Below are 20,740 nucleotides of genomic sequence, written 5' to 3'. Positions count from 1 at the left end.
TTAAATTCCATTTAATAATTGCTTCCCAGAAAATGCCTCGAAGCAATTTCGCAATGAAAACCAGCAGCAATAAAAGCAATTGCACAGTGACCTATATATTAAAATGAAAAACAACAACGCAAGGGAGAACAACAACAACTAGAAACGCTTTCATATGTAAAAGCAATTAAAAACCACTTTTGTATGTAAAATCAATTTCGAATCCGACGCCGATAGAAAATGGGATAAATATCTCCACTTAAAAGGCTCTTTGAAAAAGGAAGGTCTTCGATAGGCAATGGAGACTTTGCTTGTCTGATCTGTAATGGGGAAGGGGCTCCTGAGGGCAGGTACCAACATGCTAAAGGCCCGATTCCTATATCGTGATGTGGTAATAACTACAGAAGGTCCTCTCCTGCAGAGTACAGGGATCAGAGATCTCAAGCCCTTACTAAAATAACATGAAGAATCAGAAAATGAATGGAAATTAAGCTTTCTGTTGCAAGGAAGGCAGCCTCTCTTGCACTAAAGTTATTTGGAATCCATTGCAGAACAACTGTGGTGGAGATCCTGTGTTTTACTGAGTAGACCCACTGAAATTAGTGGACCTTCGTTAGTTGTGTCTGCTCTGGGCATGACTAACACTGGATATGCATGAGGGCGCATATCCGATGGGCTTGCCGAGCAGAAGGTCAGCAGTTCGAATCCCTGCGACGTGGTGAGCTCCTGTTGTTCTGGTTAAGCTTCTGCCAACCTATCAGTTCGAAAGCACACCAGTGCAAGTAGATAAATAGTTACTGCTGCGGCAGGAAAGTAAGCAGCATTTCCTTGTGCTCTGGCTTCCGTCAGGGTGTCCCGTTGTGCCAGAAGCCGTTTAGTCATGCTGGCCACATGACCCGGAAAGCTGTCTGTGGACAAACGCCTGCTCCCTCGGCCTGAAAGCAAGATGAGCGGCGCCACACAATAGTCACTTAACCGTCCAGGAGTCCTTTACCTTTTACTTTTTTACCTCATGCATGACGGTATACATGCATTTTGACATGTCTCTTTTTTATTTTAATGCCGTTTTAGTAAAGCTATGATACAAATTTCTGATTGATGTGTACATTGTTAAAACTATGGAACTTGCTCTCTCAGCTTGGATTCATTTTAAAAGAGGATTAGACAAATATTGCAGAGGAGAAAGCTCTTAATAGCTACTAGACACGATGGCTATATCCTCAACTGTCGGAGGCGATCTATGCCTCTGAATGCCAGTTGCTGGGAATCACAAGTGGAGAAGGCAGTGCTGTTCCCCTCAGGTTTTCCGCAGGCACCTGGTCAGCCATTGTAAGAACAGGATGCTGGACTAGATTGGGCCATTGGTCTGATGCAGCAGGACTCTTCTTGGGCTCTTAAATTTTATGTATAGAAAGCATACATGCCCTCCTTTAATGTTTTTGTGCAGCTGGAAGGTGTCTTTGAAGTGTGAGAACGCCCCTAGATGGAGAAATGTGCATTGCTTTACATGGCTGCAATGTAGCCTACGGTAGAAAGATAAAAAAATCATTCGGCTGATTAATATTCTACAGCCTCTTAAATGTGTTTGTGGGTGGGTAGAGGGGTTATAGATTTGTTGTTTTAAATATTTTAGCTTTCATCTCGTATTTTTAATTTTGTGAACTGCACTGAGATTTTTTGATGAAGGAAGTATATAAATTTAATAATAAAAAATAAGTATCTGTTGCTCCTCCCACTTTTGTGTCTGGCCCCGCCCACCATTGGTATGTGCACCCTGTAATAATGTCAGTTTCCTGTATTCCTAACAAATCTGTTTGCTCGGGCCACCAAGACTCTTTGTTTCATGAAATTGACTAATAATCCCGTGTTTCCTCTCTGATTTGCTGCTTAGACTTAATTATGCAGTCTATGTTTGTAGTGTTCCTCCTTGTACCAGTCTGGGTGTGTAATCAGGGAAGGGGAGATCTTTGATTCAGTTCACATTTAAATATTAAGCTACCTAATTCACACTGACACAATACAAAAATGGAAACACACCTGTCCTTTGAAATTTGTACTCTGAAATTTGTACTTCTCTTAATTTTGAAGCACAGTTCTCTAGCCGAGTGACTTCTACAAAAATTCATACTGGACTAAAGTGTGCAGTAAAATGCATATTTCAGTTAAAATAGTATACAAAAAAGGCATGGTATTGTGGGGGGGGGGGATTGCTATCTAAAAATGTGTATATTAGGAAAATCCCCATACCAAGATACATATATTAGGAGAAGTAAAAATGCTGATGAATATTCATGAAGGCTATACCACACACACCACAAACAGATGTCAAAATGTGGAAAACGGAATATACCGTATTTTTCGCTTTATAAGACGCACCAGACCACAAGACGCACCTAGTTTTTGGAGGAGGAAAACAAGAAAAAAAATATTCTGAATCTCAGAAGCCAGAACAGCAAGAGGGATCGCTGCGCAGTGAAAGCAGCATTCCCTCTTGCTGTTCTGGCTTCTGGGATAGCTGCACAGCCTGCATTCACTCCATAAGACGCACACACGTTTCCCCTTACTTTTTAGGAGGGAAAAAGTGAGTCTTATAGAGCAAAAAATACGGTAAGTCTGGGAAATTAGAAAATGAGAAAAACTGATTTTGCCGAATCTCCCATCCCTATGATGTAATACCCCAAACAACACTTCATGGATTGGCAATAGATTTGTGGCTTTCTCCAATATCAGGGATTGGGAACCTATGACCCTTCAACTCCCATAATCCCTGGCCATTGGATGATAGGAGATTTAGCCCAGGAACATCTGGAGGGTACCACTTCCCTGTCCTATATGAACCTCCCTATAAATTATGATAATCTTCCAAGTTCCTCTTGCATGCCCCAGTTTGGGGGAAAAAACATGAGCAAGGACTTTTCTGCAGTAACAGCCTGGTCCTCCCCATATCCCTGGTGGCGTTCAGGCAGGCAATGAAGACATTCCACATGTCTTTTAACGTAGGACCCTCCCGACTGGTATTTTATTGTGGGTGTATTCTGCAGCATGCTCTTGACCCAGAGGTCACTTCTGTACCATATATTTGGAGGTGAGGGAAAGGGGGTGTTATTGTTTTGTTTTGTTTTGCTTTCTGTTTTTATTATGTATTTTGATCTTTTATTTTGATGCTGTGAGCCGCCCTGAGATCTTCAGATGAAGGGCAGTATACAAAGTTAATAAATAATAATGATATAAAATAATAATATATTTAAAGCATTCATATACCACTTTAAACAGTCCTGGCTTCCCATCAAATAATCCTGAAAACTGTAGTTTTTAAAGAGCTTGGAATTGTAGCTCTGAGTTGGGTAAACTACAGTTCCCAGGATTCAGTGGTGTAAATGTGTGTTAAATATATTGTGCAGATGTGACTGATCAGGGTGTATCAGCTATGATTTGTTTCTGCTTTATTTGTTGCTGGTGGATTTATTCTACTTTATTAGTTGTTGTTATTCTTTATGCATGCTTCACTGTAAGGCCCACGGGCAGGTTACAGCAATTTGAAATGCAACATTGGTTAAATAATGTTTCTCCAATGCTACCACATTATTGCTGTCCTAAGGGGCTATAGCACATCCAAAGTGGGACAAAAATAATAATACTCCAGAACATTTGTGGTATGAAAAGTTAAAGGATTTCAGCAGTAAGCCACAAGACATGCAGTGACTAGAAATAAATCAGTGTTTCTGCCTCCAAACCTTTGAAGATGTAAACAGTATTGAAAGTGGAATAGTGTGTGGACACCCCAATTGCATCATGGGCACAAAACATTAGCCATGCACAATAAAAAGGACTTTTGGAGGAGTGCGAACTCTGTTCCTTTCTTATTTTTAAGGCTTTAGTTTTAATTTTCGTTCCTTGATGTTTACATGGGGGGGGGGGACCATTTGAGAGGGGCTTCGCTAGGGCTAGAAAAGCAACATATTATATATATATATATGGGGGGGGGCATTTTGTAGTCCAAGAAAAGCTCCAGCCACTGTTCACTTTCTGGCCTTTAAAAGACTGCAAGTCAAGTCCTCTTGACTGCAACAGATTAACATGGCCACTATCCCTCTGCAATTGTTCTCCTCTGTTGATGTTGTTGTTTTTCCTACTTGGAGTGGTTCAGAGGGTTAAACCTATGAAGCTCTGGTTCCTAGAAAGGCGTGTGGAAATTTGAGATGAGAGCTGCAGAGAGAGAGAGAGAGAGGAAGGGGGGGGAGAGGAAGGCTCCCTTTCCCTTCTCGTCCCGCCTCCTGCCTCCGGTCTGACATGAGAAACGGCCTCTTGCATCTCGCTTCCCAACCTGGGAGCAATCGAAGGGCTGCGGCAGACACAAAGGCTGCAAGGCGCGGGTGAGTTCAAGGAAGGAAGGAAGGAAGGAAGGGGGGGGACACCCGGATGCAAGGTACAAAGTAGTGGCAGCGGGAGGGGGGCTGAGTGGGAGAGACGAGAGAGATGGGGAACTAATGCCGGAGGGAAGGAGCAGGGGGTCCTCAGAGAAACTTAAAAGTGTGCAAAATTCGACTCGGAGCACTTGTGTGCCCAGATGCCATGTGGTTTGACATGGGTGCTTTAATGCGGTCTGGATTCGCACGGTCGCCAGGAACTGTTATTGCAGAAGAACTGAGAGAGAGGCAGGCTGTCACCCCGAGAGGCAGGCCCTAAATCGGAGGCTTTCCAAACTATGCCCCGGGGAATCCTGGAGTCCCTCTGAAGCTGAGCTCCGCGAGAGGATCAGTAATGGCGGACCAGCTTCCTGGGGCAGCGGGCTGGAGGGAGGTGGGGGGGATCAGCTTCCTGTTGCCACTGATCTTCCCCTCAGGCAGGTGGGGCAGTGTGTCTCAGGTGCACTCAAAGAGGACGGGATGGCGAGGCCCAAGCCCGCCTGGCCAGCACAGTGCATGAGCTGAACAGAGCATCCCACGCCTCGAATCCTCTTGCGGGGAGTTCCATGGACAACGTAGCCAGCTAGATGAGACAACGCGAGAAGGGTATTAACTTTGAAAAGTGCTAGTCTGTGTTGGTCACTGGCCCTTTGGAAGTTGTCGGGGGACGCATATTCCCCTTACAAGTCCCAGAGTTCCATGGGAAAGGGAACTGAGTGTTAAACCACTCTGGGTATTATAGCTCTGTGAGTTGAATTCTCAGCACCCTGAAAAAACTACAGTTCCCAGGATCATGTGGGGGAAGCCATGACTGTTTACAGTGATATAATACTGCTTTAAATACATAGTGCAGATGGGGCCTGGGAGAGTATAGGGGGAAGGGGGCCAGTCTCACAACTCCAAAGTGAGCCAGCAAGTTATTTAATACACATTTATTCCATCTTTTAAGATGGACCTTGGCATCAGTTATCGGTGTCCTGGTTACTTCCAGGCTGGATTGCAGCAATGCTATTTATGTGAAATTGCTTTAAAAAACAGACAAAACCAATGCCTCATAAACTTCCAATTGATGCAAAATGTTGCTGACAGGCTTGAGATCTGGCACCTAAAATTTGAAGTTTTGTGGCTCCATCTACAATGGTTGTCTGCTTTTGTTTTGGAGCTTTATTTTATGAATGGCTGCTATTAGTTGTTAAGGACCTGGAATGGCTTTGGGACCAGGTTACCTCAGTAATCTCTTGCACCCATGTGAACCAGTGGGCACTGAGGATCAGCGTCGGAGGTCTTGTGCTCTGCCCTTTTCCATGTGTGAAATTAGATGGGCCATGATGACAGAAGCGGCCTTTGGTGGTGGTGGCCCCACAATTGTGGAATGCCCTTCCCTTGAAAAATTCACCTGGCGAAAAAAAAAAAAAAAAAAAAAAATTCACCTGGCCTTTCTTTCTGCCTTTCGGTTGGTGCTAAGGCTGTATACAGATAAACTACAGTTCCCATTATTCTTTGGGAGGCAGTCATGGATGTGCTTTAAATGTATTGTGTGTGTGTGTGCAGCCAAAGGTTCCTTATTCTTTATTAATTTTCTTTAAAACAAAAAGGCACAAACTTGCAACTTGCTGTTCTTAGATCTTTGCTGAAGTTCTGTTAGTAATCCCACCAATAGTCTTATACATTACAGTGGTGCCCCGCAAGACGAATGCCTCGCAAGACGGAAAACCCGCAAGACGAAAGGGTTTTCCGTCTGCAGAGGCGCTTCGCAAGACGAATTTCCCTATGGGCTTGCTTCACAAGACGAAAATTGACGAAAATTTTCGGGGGGGGGTTTCCGCTCCAAAACCCCTTTTTCTGAATCGCTAAGCTGCTAAAAGCATTTTAGCAGCAAAACCGCTAATCCCCCAAGCCTTAAAAAGCCGTTTTTAGCCCTTAAAATGTCAATAGCGCTACTCTGTCAATGGGCTTGCTTCGCAAGACGAAAAAACCGCAAGACGAAAAGACTCGCGGAACGGATTCTTTTCGTCTTGCGAGGCACCACTGTATTGTTTTGTTATTCAAGGATCGACAACGTGGCACCCAAGAGCACACAGGTTTCTGCAGAGGCCTTAATTGGTGCTTGCTAGATCCCCTTCCCCCTACTTAAATTAGGCATGGAAGATGCATTTTGTTGTAACCAATAAAAGAGGTTGTGGTGTGTGCCCATGAGTCCCAGATTCGGTCCCCAGCTTCTCCAGGCAGGGTTGGGAGAGACTCTCCCGCCTGGAACCCTGGAGAGCTGCAGCCAGACAGTGTAGACAATATTGAGCTAAATCATGGGTAGGCAAACTAAGGCCCGAAAGTCGGATCCGGCCCAATCGCCTTCTAAATCCGGTCCGCGGACGGTCCAGGAATCAGCGTGTTTTTACATGAGTAGAATGTGTCCTTTTATTTAAAATGCATCTCTGGGTTATTTGTGGGGCATAGGAATTTGTTCATTTCTCCCCCCAAAATATAGTCCGGCCCCCCACAAGGTCTGAGGGACAGTGGACCAGCCCCCTGCTGAAAATGTTTGCTGACCCCTGAGCTAAATGGACCAGTGATCTGATTCATTATAAGGCAGCTCCTATGTTCTGTGTCCCTAAATAGACCCGGACCAGACCAGAATGTGGCCCGTGGACTTCAATCCGGTGGTCTGCTGTGCATGTGTAGAACAGCGGGTGCAGCAACTGTGAACAGTGGGTGCAGTGCGTTAAATATTCATGTTGAGTTCTAATTGTATTTTTATTGCTGCTTTTGTATTTTTTAATGTATTATTGTACCTTCTATTGCAGTCTATGTCAAAAAATAAAATACAGTTTAAATAATGAAAGAAGCAATAAAAATACAGTTAAAAATCCTGCAGCATCTAGCACAGTGCATTACAGTTGCTACAACGGACAGAAAAAAACCACTAACTGGTCTGCCAAGACTCTCAGCAGTTTTCAAGTGGTCGGGGTGAGGGGGGGGGGAAGAATCATAGAATTGTGGAGTTGGAGGAGACCACGAGGATCATCTAGTCCAACCCCCTGCAATGCAGGGGGAACCGCTGAAAGAGGCTATGTTTTTATGCAGAGCAGTTTATTGTGGTCTTGGAGCTGCTGGTACATAACATGACGTCGTCGTTATCAAAACGCTGTGCCACATTTTGCTTGTCCACTCTCACCATTTAATCTGGATTTACTTTTTCTGTGTTTTTTTACTTAGTAGATTTTCGACAGAGACAGTAAAATCAGATTAAATGTGGAAATAATATGGGCTGGCATCTTGATGATGCCATGTTGTGTGTGGATGCTGCACAAAACTTGCATGCATTCACAGCACTGAGCCTGCACTGAACTGCTGTATGGAAGTGCCGTTGGACTGCATGGATGGAGCCTCATTGCCAGCATTGGAAGAAACTTGAATGACTATGTTCTACTTCTGCGGTTGGAGGAAGCAATGCTTCTGAATAGCAGTTGCTGGAAACCTCAGAAGGGGAGAGAGCTCTTGTGTTCGGGTTCTGCTTCTGTGGTTGGTTATCATGAGAACTTTTAACTTGCTTTTTATCATTATTTTACTGTATGGTTTTATGGCTTTCTATACCCCTGTGATACAATGGTATTATATACAATGGTATATAATTTTTTTAAAAAATAAATAAACAAGAAATAAATAAATAGGACCAAGATGGGCCAATGGCTTGATCCAGCAGGGCTCTTCTTAAGCACATCTGGTGGTGCAGCAATAAAACTGCTAGCACATTCGCAAAGCTAAGCAGGGTCTGCTATGGTTTCAGATTGGATGGGGGACCATGTGTTGAGATTCCTGGTTCGGACCAGATGTCCGTTGGGGCCCCTTCTAACTCTACGATTCTAATATTTTTTTTAATGTTTTTATGGGTTATCAATCCATTCCCAAGGGTAGTTCAAAGATAAAAGATAAAGAGTGGCTTGCCCCCCATAGGTACATGGGGGATCCATTGTCCAAATAGAACCAGTGATGTAGGGAGAGGTGGGCTGCTCATCGTGGGACATCCTGAAGCAGAGGTTGGATGTGAAATTCCTACCCCAACTTCAGTATAATGGGACAGAGCTAGGAACAAAGGAAGTGGCCTTATCTTGGCCCATCCAGTATTGTCCACATTGACCAGCAGAGGCTCTCTAGGGGTCTTTCTCTTAGCCCTACCTGGATATACCCAGACCTTTGGCCTGGAAAGCAGATGCTAGACCACTGAGCTAGGAATATAGGGAGCTGCTGCTTGAAATTGGTGCTGCAGCCGTCGTAATGCGCTGAAATATATGGAATTAGAACTGTGATGCAATGAAACCCAATCTATAAGAAATAAAAGAAGCAACTGACCTGCAATTAAAAATCATTGAATATTTAATGAGATGGATGGGCTATCTCTTGTCTTCAACCACAAATCCACATACACACTGCAGGCCACTGACATGAAGCTCAGGGTCCTCCTCCTGAGGTCCCATATTCTCATCCCCCAGCTTGCTCCAGCTCCCAAATCTTCTCCCATTCCTGCTCATCACCCTTTCCAAGACATCTCCATGGGGTTTGAGAGACAAGGTTCTTTTTCTGTTCTTAATTCAGCATAAACTCTCATTGGTCGTCATCGTGGTAAGGTAAAGGTACCCCTGCCCGTACGGGCCAGTCTTGACAGACTCTAGGATTGTGCGCCCATCTCACTCAAAGAGGCCGGGGGCCAGCGCTGTCCAAAGACACTTCCGGGTCACGTGGCCAGCGTGACATCGCTGCTCTGGCGAGCCAGAGCTGCACATGGAAACGCCGTTTACCTTCCCTCTAGTAAGCGGTCCCTATTTATCTACTTGCACCCGAGAGTGCTTTCGAACTGCTAGGTTGGCAGCTGGGACCGAACAGCGGGAGCGCACCCCGCCACGGGGATTCGAACCGCCGACCTTACGATCGGCAAGCCCTAGGCGCTGAGGCTTTAACCCACAGCGCCACCCGCGTCCCCGTCATCGTGGTACCCCGGCCCAATTGTTGGGATACATAACAAAATTTACTTTTCCCTCTTTCCCATTCAGGAGCTGGATTCGGAAACCAAAATGGAGGAACAGGAACCTGCAGGACCCGAACCACGGGAGACTTTGGAGGGGGGAGCCCGAGACCTTCACGTCGTTCAGGTCGGGGCCACTGGGGAGTTGATGGAAGGGGCCACGCCTCAGCAGTTTAAACGGGAGCCGGAGGACCATTGTTGGGAGTCCCAGTTGCAGGACTTCTTGAAGGCGATGCAGCCCTCCCGTTCGGGATGGAGGAACCCCCAACCACCTCAGTATTCACTAGGAGAAGACACCAAGTATTTCCAGACCTCCTTCAAGGGAGGGGTTGAAGGTGGCCGGTGGCCGAAGGTCGAGTGCATGGACCAGAGCCCCCCGGGCCTCAGTGGAGACAGCAGCAAGGCCTACGAGAGCAGCCGAGAGTCCCCGGTGAAAGTGAAGGAGGAGGTTCTGGACGAGGATCTGGTCAACGTCGAGATGAGGCGGCAGCGCTTCCGCCTCTTTTGCTACGAGGAGGCCGAGGGGCCCCGAGAGGTTTGCAACAAGCTCTGGGAACTTTGCCACCAGTGGCTGCGGCCGGAGACTCACAGCAAGGAGCAGATCCTGGAATTCCTGATCTTGGAGCAGTTTCTGACTGTCCTGCCTCCGGAAATGCAGAGCTGGGTCAGGGACCAGGGCCCCGAGACTTGCACCCGAGCCGTAGCCCTGGCAGAGCGGTACCTGCAAGAGTCCGAGGAACCCGAACATAAGGCAATGGTTTTGGATTAAGGGTTTGGGGTTGGTGGTAACTACCTGCACTATTCATGTTTTTTATACTCATCTGACTATTCTGCATCTCTCTCTCTCTCTTTTAAAAAAATTAGCTGTCAGGCTCCTTGGAGAAGCCATTTAACTCTCCCATGTCAGATCATTCGCCAGCTGCTGTCCTGAAGATGCAGCTCCCCTTGGAGGAAAAGCAGGAGGATGACTGGGAGGCCACCTTGTCCGGTAAGTATTCCTGCTACCCCAGGGGCGAGGGACTCTCACCAACCCCAGCCATTATGTCCAGTGCTCAGGTATGATCAGACTTGAAATCCCCTGCTGTTTCCTTGATCACTCTTTCTCTGTCTAAATGCCTCACAGGCTTGCCAGTGTGGAAGAGCAGTTAGAGTGTCAGACTAGAACCTAGGAGACCAGGATTCAAATCCCCATTCAGCCATACAGCTCACTGGGTGACCTTGGGCCAGTTAACTGCCTCTCAGCCTAGCCTACCTCGCAGGGTTATTGTGGGGGGGAGAAACATGTACACCACCTTGAACTCCTTGGAGAAACGCCACCTTGAGCTCATTTTTGAGTATGGGTGGTGATCGCTGGAATAAATAAAATAACGCAGTATTCCGTTGTGGAATCAGTTTGTCGGTGTTAGCTAAATGGAATCTCACGGTTTGTTGGGAGTACAAAGAGGAAATAAGGCTGTTGCCCACACATCCTGTTTGTGGGCTTGCTAGAGGGGTACCCGGTTGGCTACTGTGGGAAAGAGGAAGCTGGCTTCTGGGGTGAGGCAGCAGGGCCCTTCACTACAATTCTTATACAGTGGTACCTCGGGTTAAGAACTTAATTCGTTCTGGAGGTCCGTTCTTAACCTGAAACTGTTCTTAACCTGAAGCACCACTTTAGCTAATGGGGCCTCCCACTGCCGCCGAAGCACGATTTCTGTTCTCATCCTGAAGCAAAGTTCTTAACCCGAGGTACTATTTCTGGGTTAGCGGAGTCTGTAACCTGAAGCGTCTTTAACCTGAAGCATATGTAACCCGAAGTACCACTGTATTTGTGTTCGAACAGGCAATGAGCAAGTGCAAGATGACGACGACGAGGAGTCATCCTTTCAGGCCGACCGGCCTGATCAAGTGGGTATTGGTGGGGCCTCGCTGGAAAGAGCCAAAGGGAAAGGTTTCCAGGGCCTTGAGATGGAAGGGAAGACTGAAAGTCGCCAGGGGCCAGAAGGTCACCTGGAAAGCCCTCCTGGGAAGGCCGCCAAGCTTTCTGAGGAAGGCGAGAGGGGCTTACGTGAAGGTTCCTCCCAGGAGGGAACCCACAGGCATGCTGACTCGGGGGAAAGCTCCTGCCAGAGCTTTGGCCATCAGGAAATGCAGCCGATTGAAAAGCCCCACAAATGCTCCTTTTGCGGGGCAAGCTTCTACGAGAGAACCCACCTGGTGATCCACGAGAGGATCCACACCGGGGAGAAGCCCTACAAGTGCTCGGTGTGCGAGACCTGGTTCTCGCACCCCTCTGAGCTCATGAGGCACGAGGAGACCCACATGCCCGAGAAGCCTCACAAGTGCGCGGTCTGCGGGAAGAGCTTCAACCAGAAGGCCTCCCTGATCACCCACGAGAGGACCCACACGGGCGAGAAGCCGTACGAGTGCTCCGAGTGCGGGAAGAGCTTCAGCACCAGCTCCCAGCTCATCACGCACAAGAGGGTCCACACGGGGGAGAAGCCCTACAGCTGCTCGTACTGCGGCAAGAACTTTAACCAGAAAGCCTCCCTCATCACCCACAAGCGGACCCACACGGGAGAGAAGCCCTACGAGTGCACGCTGTGCGGGAAGAGCTTCAGCGCCTGCTCGCAGATCATCAACCACATCCGGGTGCACACGGGAGAGAAGCCCTACGAGTGCTTGGAGTGCGGGAAGCGCTTCGGGAGCAGCTCCCACCTCACCGACCACAAGAGGACCCACACGGGCGAGAAGCCGTACAAGTGCCCCGACTGCGGCAAGAACTTCAGCCGGAGCTCCAACCTGACGGCGCACAGCCGGATCCACACGGGAGAGAAGCCATATATATGCTCAGGGTGCGGCAAGAGCTTCCGGCAGAAAGCCTCCCTCATCACACACAAGAGAACCCACACGGGAGAGAAGCCTTTTGAGTGCTCCGAGTGCGGCAAGAGCTTCATCTCGAGCTCTCGCCTCGTCAGCCATAAGCGGGTACACACGGGGGAGAAGCCCTACGAGTGCTTGGAGTGCGGGAAGTGCTTCATTTCCAGCTCCCACCTCCTAAGTCACAAGAGGGTCCACACGGGAGAGGAGCCATATAAATGCGCGTAAGAGCAGGGAGAGGCTTTGGTCACTAGGCCGGCCCTCCTGATGGGGCCACTTCACCCATCGCCCCGGCCAGGAATCTTGTAAATCAGGGATGGCCTTAGCTTCTGTAATCTCAAGGGCCGTTTTTATCCTCTACACATAACATTAAGGCGCGGAATCTCTCTTACAATTTAGAAAGAAGACACGTATATTTTTTCTCTCCATAGGTATAAGTTTCCTCCAAAGGCTGGTCATTCATCCTGGCTGTTAAGGCTTGCTGGTGTGATGGGCATCAACATGGCTAGGCCTGTGGTTTGTGCAGATCTCCCGGCCTCCAGCCCATGAGGAGTGCGCAAGTGTGGCACGTGTGCATGCTGCATTCCCCACCTCCATCCCCATGCATAAGGGGAGATGCGCACATTCGGCTAGATGGACCTGTGGTCTGACCTGGCACAAAGGCAGGTTTGTTCTTATGGTGCCTGCCGCCTGCCTGTGATTCCCAGCTAGCAAACTCTGTGGACCATCCCTGAGGTCAAGGGAAGGGCCGTGGCTCACTGGTAGTACACAAGCTATGCATGTGCAAGGTTCCAGACTCAGTCCCCACAGCCTCCAGCTAGGGCTGGGAGAATCCTGTGCCTGGAACCATAGAGAGCTGCTCACGATCAGTGTAGAAACTTCTGAGCCAGAGGGACCTGCAGGTTGACCATATAAGGTAACTTCCTGTGTTCTGGTGACTCTCTTTGGGTTAGGGACGGGGCCTTCTGCCTGGTGCTGAACTGCAACTCCCATCACCTTGCTCTGCTGGCCATGTTAGCCAGGGCCAATGGGAGTTGGGAGTCAACAATATCTGCAAGTTCCCTGTCCCTGCCGCAGAGAATGGCCAAGGTGGAGGGTGGGCAGGACTCTGCATGGAGATGAACAATTCAGCTCTTCCAAGGCAGTGTCTCTCAAGGCAGCTTTCCATTATGGAATCCTGTCCAGAGCAACTCATCCGCTGAAGCAGCCCTGAGCTGTCGCCACCATAAAATGGGAGCGTGTTGCAGAGGATTCTGGGAAATTTATTATGACATACACCCACCCACACATAGTTTGCATGGAAACACCTGCCTGGGCCTCTCGGGCCTCTAAATTTGTCACCACGTTGAAGCCCGACGGTGTCTTTCAGCACACCCAACCCACTCTTATAGATGAGCATTTCATTGGTTTTGAGAATATTGGTTGCATTGTGGTGGCCTCGCTTTCCTTTCAGAGGACAGCTTCTCCTCCATTTCCTTTCTTCTCTTCTGAGAAATTGCCAAGCATTCCCATTCACACCTCAAGATGTAGTTTGAAAACACTCCTGGTAACTCTGTCCTCCTTCCCTTGTCATTGGAAAGCTGGCAGGGTGTAGATTTGTAGAGGCAAAAGTATTTTATGGGATGGCAGGAGACCTGTATAACTCTTCTCCTCTGCCACCCAACCGCTGCGCCACAAGTTTCTTGCAGGCAAACGATCCTCTGCTGCACCTGGCGGAGAACAAATTCATCCAGTCCCACTGTGGTTGACCACCTCTAGCCTGTGACGTGTGGCCCTATTTTTGTCCCCCTGCCCCAAATGAATCTAGGGCAAGCTCACCTCTGCCCTTCATTTTTCTGCCTGGGTGGATGGGGATATTTGCATGCATGCTGCACTGACCTCCTCTGAGGGGGGCCTGAGCAAATAGTCAAGGCCACGTTGCTGGTAGAGCACCGCAAATGGTCCCCTCCCCACCCAGAAATACGACGTAAAGCGCTAGACGGATCAACCTTTAACTGCTTTCAAGGTCACAGCAGGAGTGCCTGCCCCTAGTCTTAACACAGAATCATAGAATTGTAGAGTTGGAAGGGACCCCAAGGGTCATCTAGTCCAGCCCCCTGCAATGCAGGAATGTTGAGCTCCTGCTGCTCACTTGCTTGGCCCGACTAATTCAAGCCTCTTTCCAGACTCGTCGTATTAATCAGCCAAGGGAATCTATAGTTTCGTAGAGCAATGGTGGGGAACCTCAGCCCCTGGGGTCCAGAATGCGGCCCTCCAGACCCCTTTGCCACTAGTTTGAAGTTCCTGGGAGGCTGCCCACAAGGGACTGTGGCCTCTGACTGAGAAAGTTTCCTATCGAGGCAGAAGGTCGATTGGGATTGTGGTGATAGTTGCAGCAGGTTGACAAATAGATTCGAACTCCTGGTTGTTTTACAGTAGCAACAGCTAAGCATACCCAGCTCCCAAGAAACTTCCTGGGTTGCCAAAATGGAAAAAACTAAGTAGTGAAGGACTGTGGTATAGAAGGGCTGTAAGCTCAGTTCAGTTCTGGTACTGGAAACATGCTAGGCTTAGCATGTGTTTAGGAGCACCCTGTTATGTTAAAGAATTGATTTGGGGGGGGGGGAGACAGGTTAACATGACTCTGCAGATGGTTCTGGACTCCGACTCCCAGCAGCCCCAGCTAGCATGGCCAGTGAACAGGCATCATGGGAGTTTAAGTCTCAGCAACCTCTGGAGGGCTGCAGGTTCCCCATCTCTGATACACAGCAAATGTGGAAGCAGGGCTGAGAAACCATTCGAGTCCTGAAAACCATAGTTTGCCAAGGCTGCTGTTGGAACAGTTCCCACACCCTTAACAAACTATGGTCCCCAGGACTCTCTAGGACTGCTATAGTGGTGTAAGAGTGCCCTGAATGCACTGTGTGGGTTAGGGATGGGGGAAGAGGTTGGATTCAGTTTGCATTTAAAGGCGAACTTGCCTAATTTGCGTCTTCTGAAACAATGCGCGATCCAAAACACAGCCATCCTTTGAACTTTGCACTTCTCTGAATTTTGCCATGCGGTCATGCAGGCAAACAATGTGTACAAAATGCATATACTAGGGTAAGGTGTGCATATAAATGCACATGTTAGCGAAAATACCAATAAAATGAATTATATTAGAGGAAATTGCTTTGGGGAAATGTGCGTTTTAGGCAAAATTACATGCAAAAAATGTATATATTAGGAGAAATTCACGCTAAGATGCTGATGAATTTTCATGAGGACTTTCTTTTTTAGAGGAGAAAATTGCAAACTGATGTGGAAAAGCAGAGAAATGAATGAGAAAATGAGAATGGGAAAATGAGAAACTGTACTTGACATATTTGTCCATGCCTAGTGTGGATGCGACCTTAGTATGGGGGTACTGGAAGAAGAGGACGACTAAGGAGTGGAGAGCAAATTGCATAAAGTGCGTGTGAGTGAGAAAATTATAAAGCAGGTTAGGTACATGTGCATTTTTTTCTTGGAGAAAGGGTGATTCTCTGGCCCGGTTCAGACGTACATGTACTGTCCACTAGCAACTAAACAGGTCTCTCTTGCAAAGGTCCAGTTTGAGGTGAATGTGAGGAGAAGCGCAAACTCTGTGCTGTCTTCTTGATTCGACCACATGTCACATCATTGAAGCCTGCCTACAGCTGTCCATCAATGAGCAGACATGTTGGCCTGCCCCAAAGCGGACAGTTGGCGTGTCCTGGATAAAGTGGTGCTCCCAGGAATAACTGGGATGGGGAGGAAGGAAGGAGACTGCTTAACTGTCCCCCTCCAGGATGAAGGGAACGGAGCTTTATGGGGAAATTACATAATGCTGGGGTGGGAAACCAGTGGTCCTCCAGGTAAAATTGGACTACAACTCCCATCATGCCTGACTATTGGCTATGCTGACTGGAGCTGATGGGTCTTGGAGTCCGCCAACATCTGGAAGACCACAGATTCTCCAGCCCTGCTTTTAGAGTTCACTGTGGTATAGTGTTTTTCCAGAAAAGAGGTGCTGGAACTCACTGTGAATGCCTCTTCTACAGTCAGACTGCGGTTGTCAAACGTAATCCATTCTGGAAGGCTGTTTAGCTTCTGAAACGTTTGACAACCAAGGTGTGGCTTCCGATTGGTTGCAGAAGCTTCCTGCACTTAAGCAGAAGCTACGTCGGACGTTCAGCTTCCAACAAACATTAGAAAACTGGAACATTTACTTCCAGATTTTCCGCGTTCGGGAGCTGAATCATTCGAAAGCGAGGCTGGTCGGGAGCTGAAGTTTGACTGTGATGGCAATGGCGGCCCCCTGAGAGGTGCCAAAACTGAGTTCTGGAGAGTTCTAGCTGAAAAAAAGCCCTATAGGTGTATACAAGATGAAGAAAGTGAGTTTGTGTAGGAAAGTCAGAACAGGGCAGCATACTGGGAGCAGAGTAATTTAGATCTCACCCACCCAAAAGGTGGACATGTCTTCTTACAAAGGCAGAAAGGGAAAGTTTTGTGGGTGCTGCCAAGTGAGCTGTTTGTTGAGCCTTCATCCTGCTTTGCTTGCAGGGAGATTAGAACGACATTCTGATTTGTTCGCGAGGAGGCTAGATGGCGTAACATTGAGGCAAGTGTTTTTCCACACTCTCCTGAGCATTTCCCCATCTCTCTGCTTATTGTAAGAAAGTAGGTTTGTTGTGCAAGACCTCCAAATGAACTGTCAACTATCATTGCACAACCCTGATTTTGCTCACATTGTGATCCTCCTTGCAAATAATGACAGTTCAGGCGCAGCACTTGGGATCTAGAAAGGAGTAAAGGAAGGGATTTTTAAATAAATACAAATAATCAATATTTTGAAGGATAGAGAGATAATGGTAGTCTTTTTGCTCCCCTCTCCTCCGCTTCCACCAGTAGGGCTGTTTTAGCTTGATCTGGTTTTTTCCTCCCCTTCATATATCTAGGATTGGCCAGTTATGGCAGGCTGTTCCCCAGGTGGTGTTAGACTACAACTCCCATTAGCTAAGCTGGCTGGGGCAGGTAGGAGTTGTAGCACAACAGCACTTTGAGGTCACCTGGTTGGTGAAGGGTGCTATGGGCACTCAGTATAAGAAGAAGAAGAAGAAGAGTTTGGATTTGATATCCCGCCTTTCACTCCCTTTAAGGAGTCTCAAAGAGGCTAACATTCTCCTTTCCCTTCCTCCCCCACAACAAACACACTGTGAGGTGAGTGGGGCTGAGAGACTGTGACTGGCCCAAGGTCACCCAGCAGCTGCATGTGGAGGAGCGGAGACGCGAACCCGGTTACCCAGATTACGTGACTACCGCTCTTAACCACTACACCACACTGGCTCTATAAATTGGGAACAACATGATAAGGAATCCTTGCACACTTAAGGCAGAGCTGAGGAGCCTGCAGCCCTCTCGGTGTTGCTGTGCTCTCCACTCCCATCAACTTCAGCTAGCATAGTCAATAGGGATGATGGGAATTGTAGTCCAACCACATCTAGAGGGCCAGTAGTTCTCTCTCCCTGTGCTAAGGTAGCAACGACAGCATCTGCCCCATAATTTGCAACTTCTTCAAGGAGCTCAGGGCCAAATGCAAATGGAAAAAGGGGCAGTCAGGAGTAGAAATCAATTTTTGTTCTAACGATAACCCTGTGAGGGAGATAAGGCTGGAGAGGAGGGACTTCCCATATGACGCTCAGTAAGAGTGAAACTAGATGTGGGGTGGGAGAAGTTAATTGTATAGTTTATTCAATCCTGATTTCTTTCTTTTTTTTTTAAAGCAGGGGAATAAAGATTGTGATGGTAGAGGGAGGGGTTGTTCATCCCACGATGTGGAGTGTGTTTGGAGGGTGTGGGGGCGAACCTTGAACCCTCCCCAGGTCCCCTTTCCTTGCTCATTGTCTTGAAGCAGTTTCCTCACTGGCAGTGAGCTGGAGAGAAAAATGCTTGAAATACAACGACAAGGAAGGAGACAGCATTTTGCTCCTCTCCCTTGCAAACACCCTTTTTTGTGGAAAAGTAGCCTCCAGCCTTTCTGGACCCGAGACACTCACTATCAGCTCAGACACTTATTGGGGGTCCTCTCCCTCCCCTCCCCCCCCCATTTCTATACACAAACAGTTAAAGAAATAGACAAACATGGGACTCCATCACAATTAGTTTCTCTTTCATGGATGGAGGGGACATTTGAACCTGGCTCCCCTGGACCGTGACAACAGGGGACACAGTGCCTGGAAGGGCATGGGGACTGTACCATCCTCTCTAGGACTTCAGAACAAAGTCTTGCCCAAGCCTCCAGAAGAAGAAAATGGCCACACTTCCATCTTTCTACAAGACGTAAGAGGGGTCAGAAAATGGACGCCTTTCTCAAAGATGGGGCATCATGAAATGGACGCCTTTCTTGGAATCTGCCTGTACTGCTGGGAGAAATTGAGCTGCACCGTCTCTCTTGAAATTATCAGCCCACCGCCCTCCTCCGGCTTCCCTTGACCTCACTTATTCTTAAATCCACCTTTCACGTCCGTTTATATCCCTCGACGTGTCTGCATGTTTGCTGTTCACATGAAGAGGCACGGGGAGAGGTGAACACTGCTTCCTTCCTATGAATGTTTGTGAATCTGTAGTTGTAAAAATGCATTAAAAAAACCCCTTAAATTCAATTTATTAGGGATATGCATTACTTGTAGATTTTACATTAAATTCTCCCCCTCCTTTTTTGCCATTTATTTTTTATATCTCAAGATGACTTCCGTATTGAGAAGAAGCTCCAGTTTCAAGTTGTAAGGTGAATTACGGGTTTTATTTTCTGTTTCTCTTTTGGCCGCCTCTGAAATTCTGCCTAGGACCGTTCTTTTCTCTAGCATTCTTGTTCTGTGAAATGGCTGGAGGTTGATCCTTTTAAAAAAAAAAAGTGTAACAAAACACAGTTGTTAAACATGAATTTGCAGACTAAGATGGCAGAATGAAGTGGCAGAATTGGTACCATCCGCAGGCTTAGCTAAAACTTGTGTTGGGGTTGTCCTCCACAATGCAGGGTCGGAATCTCCTTCCCTGTAACTTGAAGCAATTGGTTTGGGTCCTACCCTCCAGAGCAGGAGAAAACAAACATGTCCCATGTGATGATAAGCTTTTAGATATTTGAAGATGGCTATTATATCTCCTTTCAGTCTCCTCTTTACCAGGTTAAACATATCCAACCACCTGAACCATTCTTCATAAGAATTGATTTCCAGACCCTTGATTATCTTAAGGTAAAGGTAAAGGGGCCCCTGACCATTAGGTCCAGTCGTGACCGACTCGGGGGTTGCGGCGCTCATCTCGCTTTATTGGCCGAGGGAGCCGGCGTACAGCTTCCAGGTCATGTGACTAAGCCGCTTCTGGCAAACCAGAGCAGCGCATGGAAATGCTGTTTACCTTCCCGCCAGAGCGGTACCTATTTATTTGCACTTTGACGTGCTTTCGAACTGCTAGGTGGGCAGGAACTGGGACCGAGCAATGGGAGCTCACCCCGTCGTGGGGATTCGAACCGCTGACCTTCTGATCGGCAAGTCCTAGGCTCTGTGGTTTAACCCACAGCGCCACCCACGTCCCTGATTATCTTAGTTAACCACATGTTCCAGCTTGTCAATATCCTTAAATCATGATGCTCAGAACTGGACACAGGACTCCAGGTGGGGTCTGACCAAGGCGTAATTCAGTCATACCTCAGGTTACACACGCTTCAGGTTGTGTTTTTTTGGGTTACAGACCACTGAGACCCGGAAGTACTGGAATGGGTTACTTCCAGGTTTCGGTGGTCGCACATGCGCAGAAGCACCGAATCGCAACCCATGCAGACGCACCACTGCGGGTTGCGAATGCTGCAGGTTGCGAACATGCATCTTGCACGGATCACATTGGCAACCCGAGCGTCCACTAGTGCAGTCCTGTTACTTATACAGCCTGGAATAGCAGCAGCATTTTTGCTGCTACATCACAGTTGTGGTCTACCAAGACTCCTAGGTCCTTTTCATATGTACTTCCGGCAAGCCAGGTGCCCCCCATTTTATATTTGTGCAGCTGGTTCTCCCTGCCTAAGTGCATTTCAGCACCCAGATAGTGGCCAGCTTGATGCCTCTGGGAGACTGACAAGCAGGACCCAACTGCAAGAACACTCTTCCTCTCTTACCACTTCCAGCAGCTGCACTGAACTTGAGGAAAGGTGAGCTCTGCAACGCCTTGCCACAAGGAAAATAGTGCAGCATAGAATTCAACCATTTTCAAAGATGGATTAGATTTCAGTAAAAATAAAAAAAAGGACAGTAATTGCCAGATTATTATGTCAAATGTTGCCTCCATTTTGTGACTGGTGGGCCTCAATAATTTCCAGCAATCTGAAGCAGGGGAAATTTGGAGAAAATTGTCATATATATATATATATATATATATATATACACACACACACACACACACACACACACACACACACTTAACCTTTCGTCATAGGGAAGTTGCT

The 20,740-nt window shown here is 47.6% G+C and overlaps 1 protein-coding gene across 3 annotated transcripts in view; it reads left to right on the top strand.

Annotated features, from left to right (window-relative positions):
* Positions 1-15,411, top strand: part of LOC310670251 (uncharacterized protein) — a 30,248-nt gene extending 14,837 nt beyond the window's left edge. For 2 of the 3 annotated variants that reach the window (XM_083425230.1, XM_083425228.1), the window contains exons 2-4: positions 9,431-10,153; positions 10,267-10,390; positions 11,225-15,411. In XM_083425230.1, coding sequence (XP_083281356.1) covers positions 9,452-10,153; positions 10,267-10,390; positions 11,225-12,489 — 2,091 coding nt within the window. In that variant the 5' untranslated portion in view covers positions 9,431-9,451 and the 3' untranslated portion in view covers positions 12,490-15,411. Of the gene's footprint in view, positions 1-4,207; positions 4,353-9,430; positions 10,154-10,266; positions 10,391-11,224 lie in introns of those variants that run through there. The other variant, XM_083425229.1, reaches the window with a different exon arrangement.
* The last annotated feature ends 5,329 nt before the right edge of the window (positions 15,412-20,740 follow it).

Source organism: Podarcis tiliguerta (genome assembly GCF_965153285.1).
Source record: "Podarcis tiliguerta genome assembly, chromosome: 2".
Taxonomy (NCBI): domain Eukaryota; kingdom Metazoa; phylum Chordata; class Lepidosauria; order Squamata; family Lacertidae; genus Podarcis; species Podarcis tiliguerta.
Note: the sequence above shows the minus strand (reverse complement) of the source record. Positions and strands in the feature narration are given on the sequence as shown.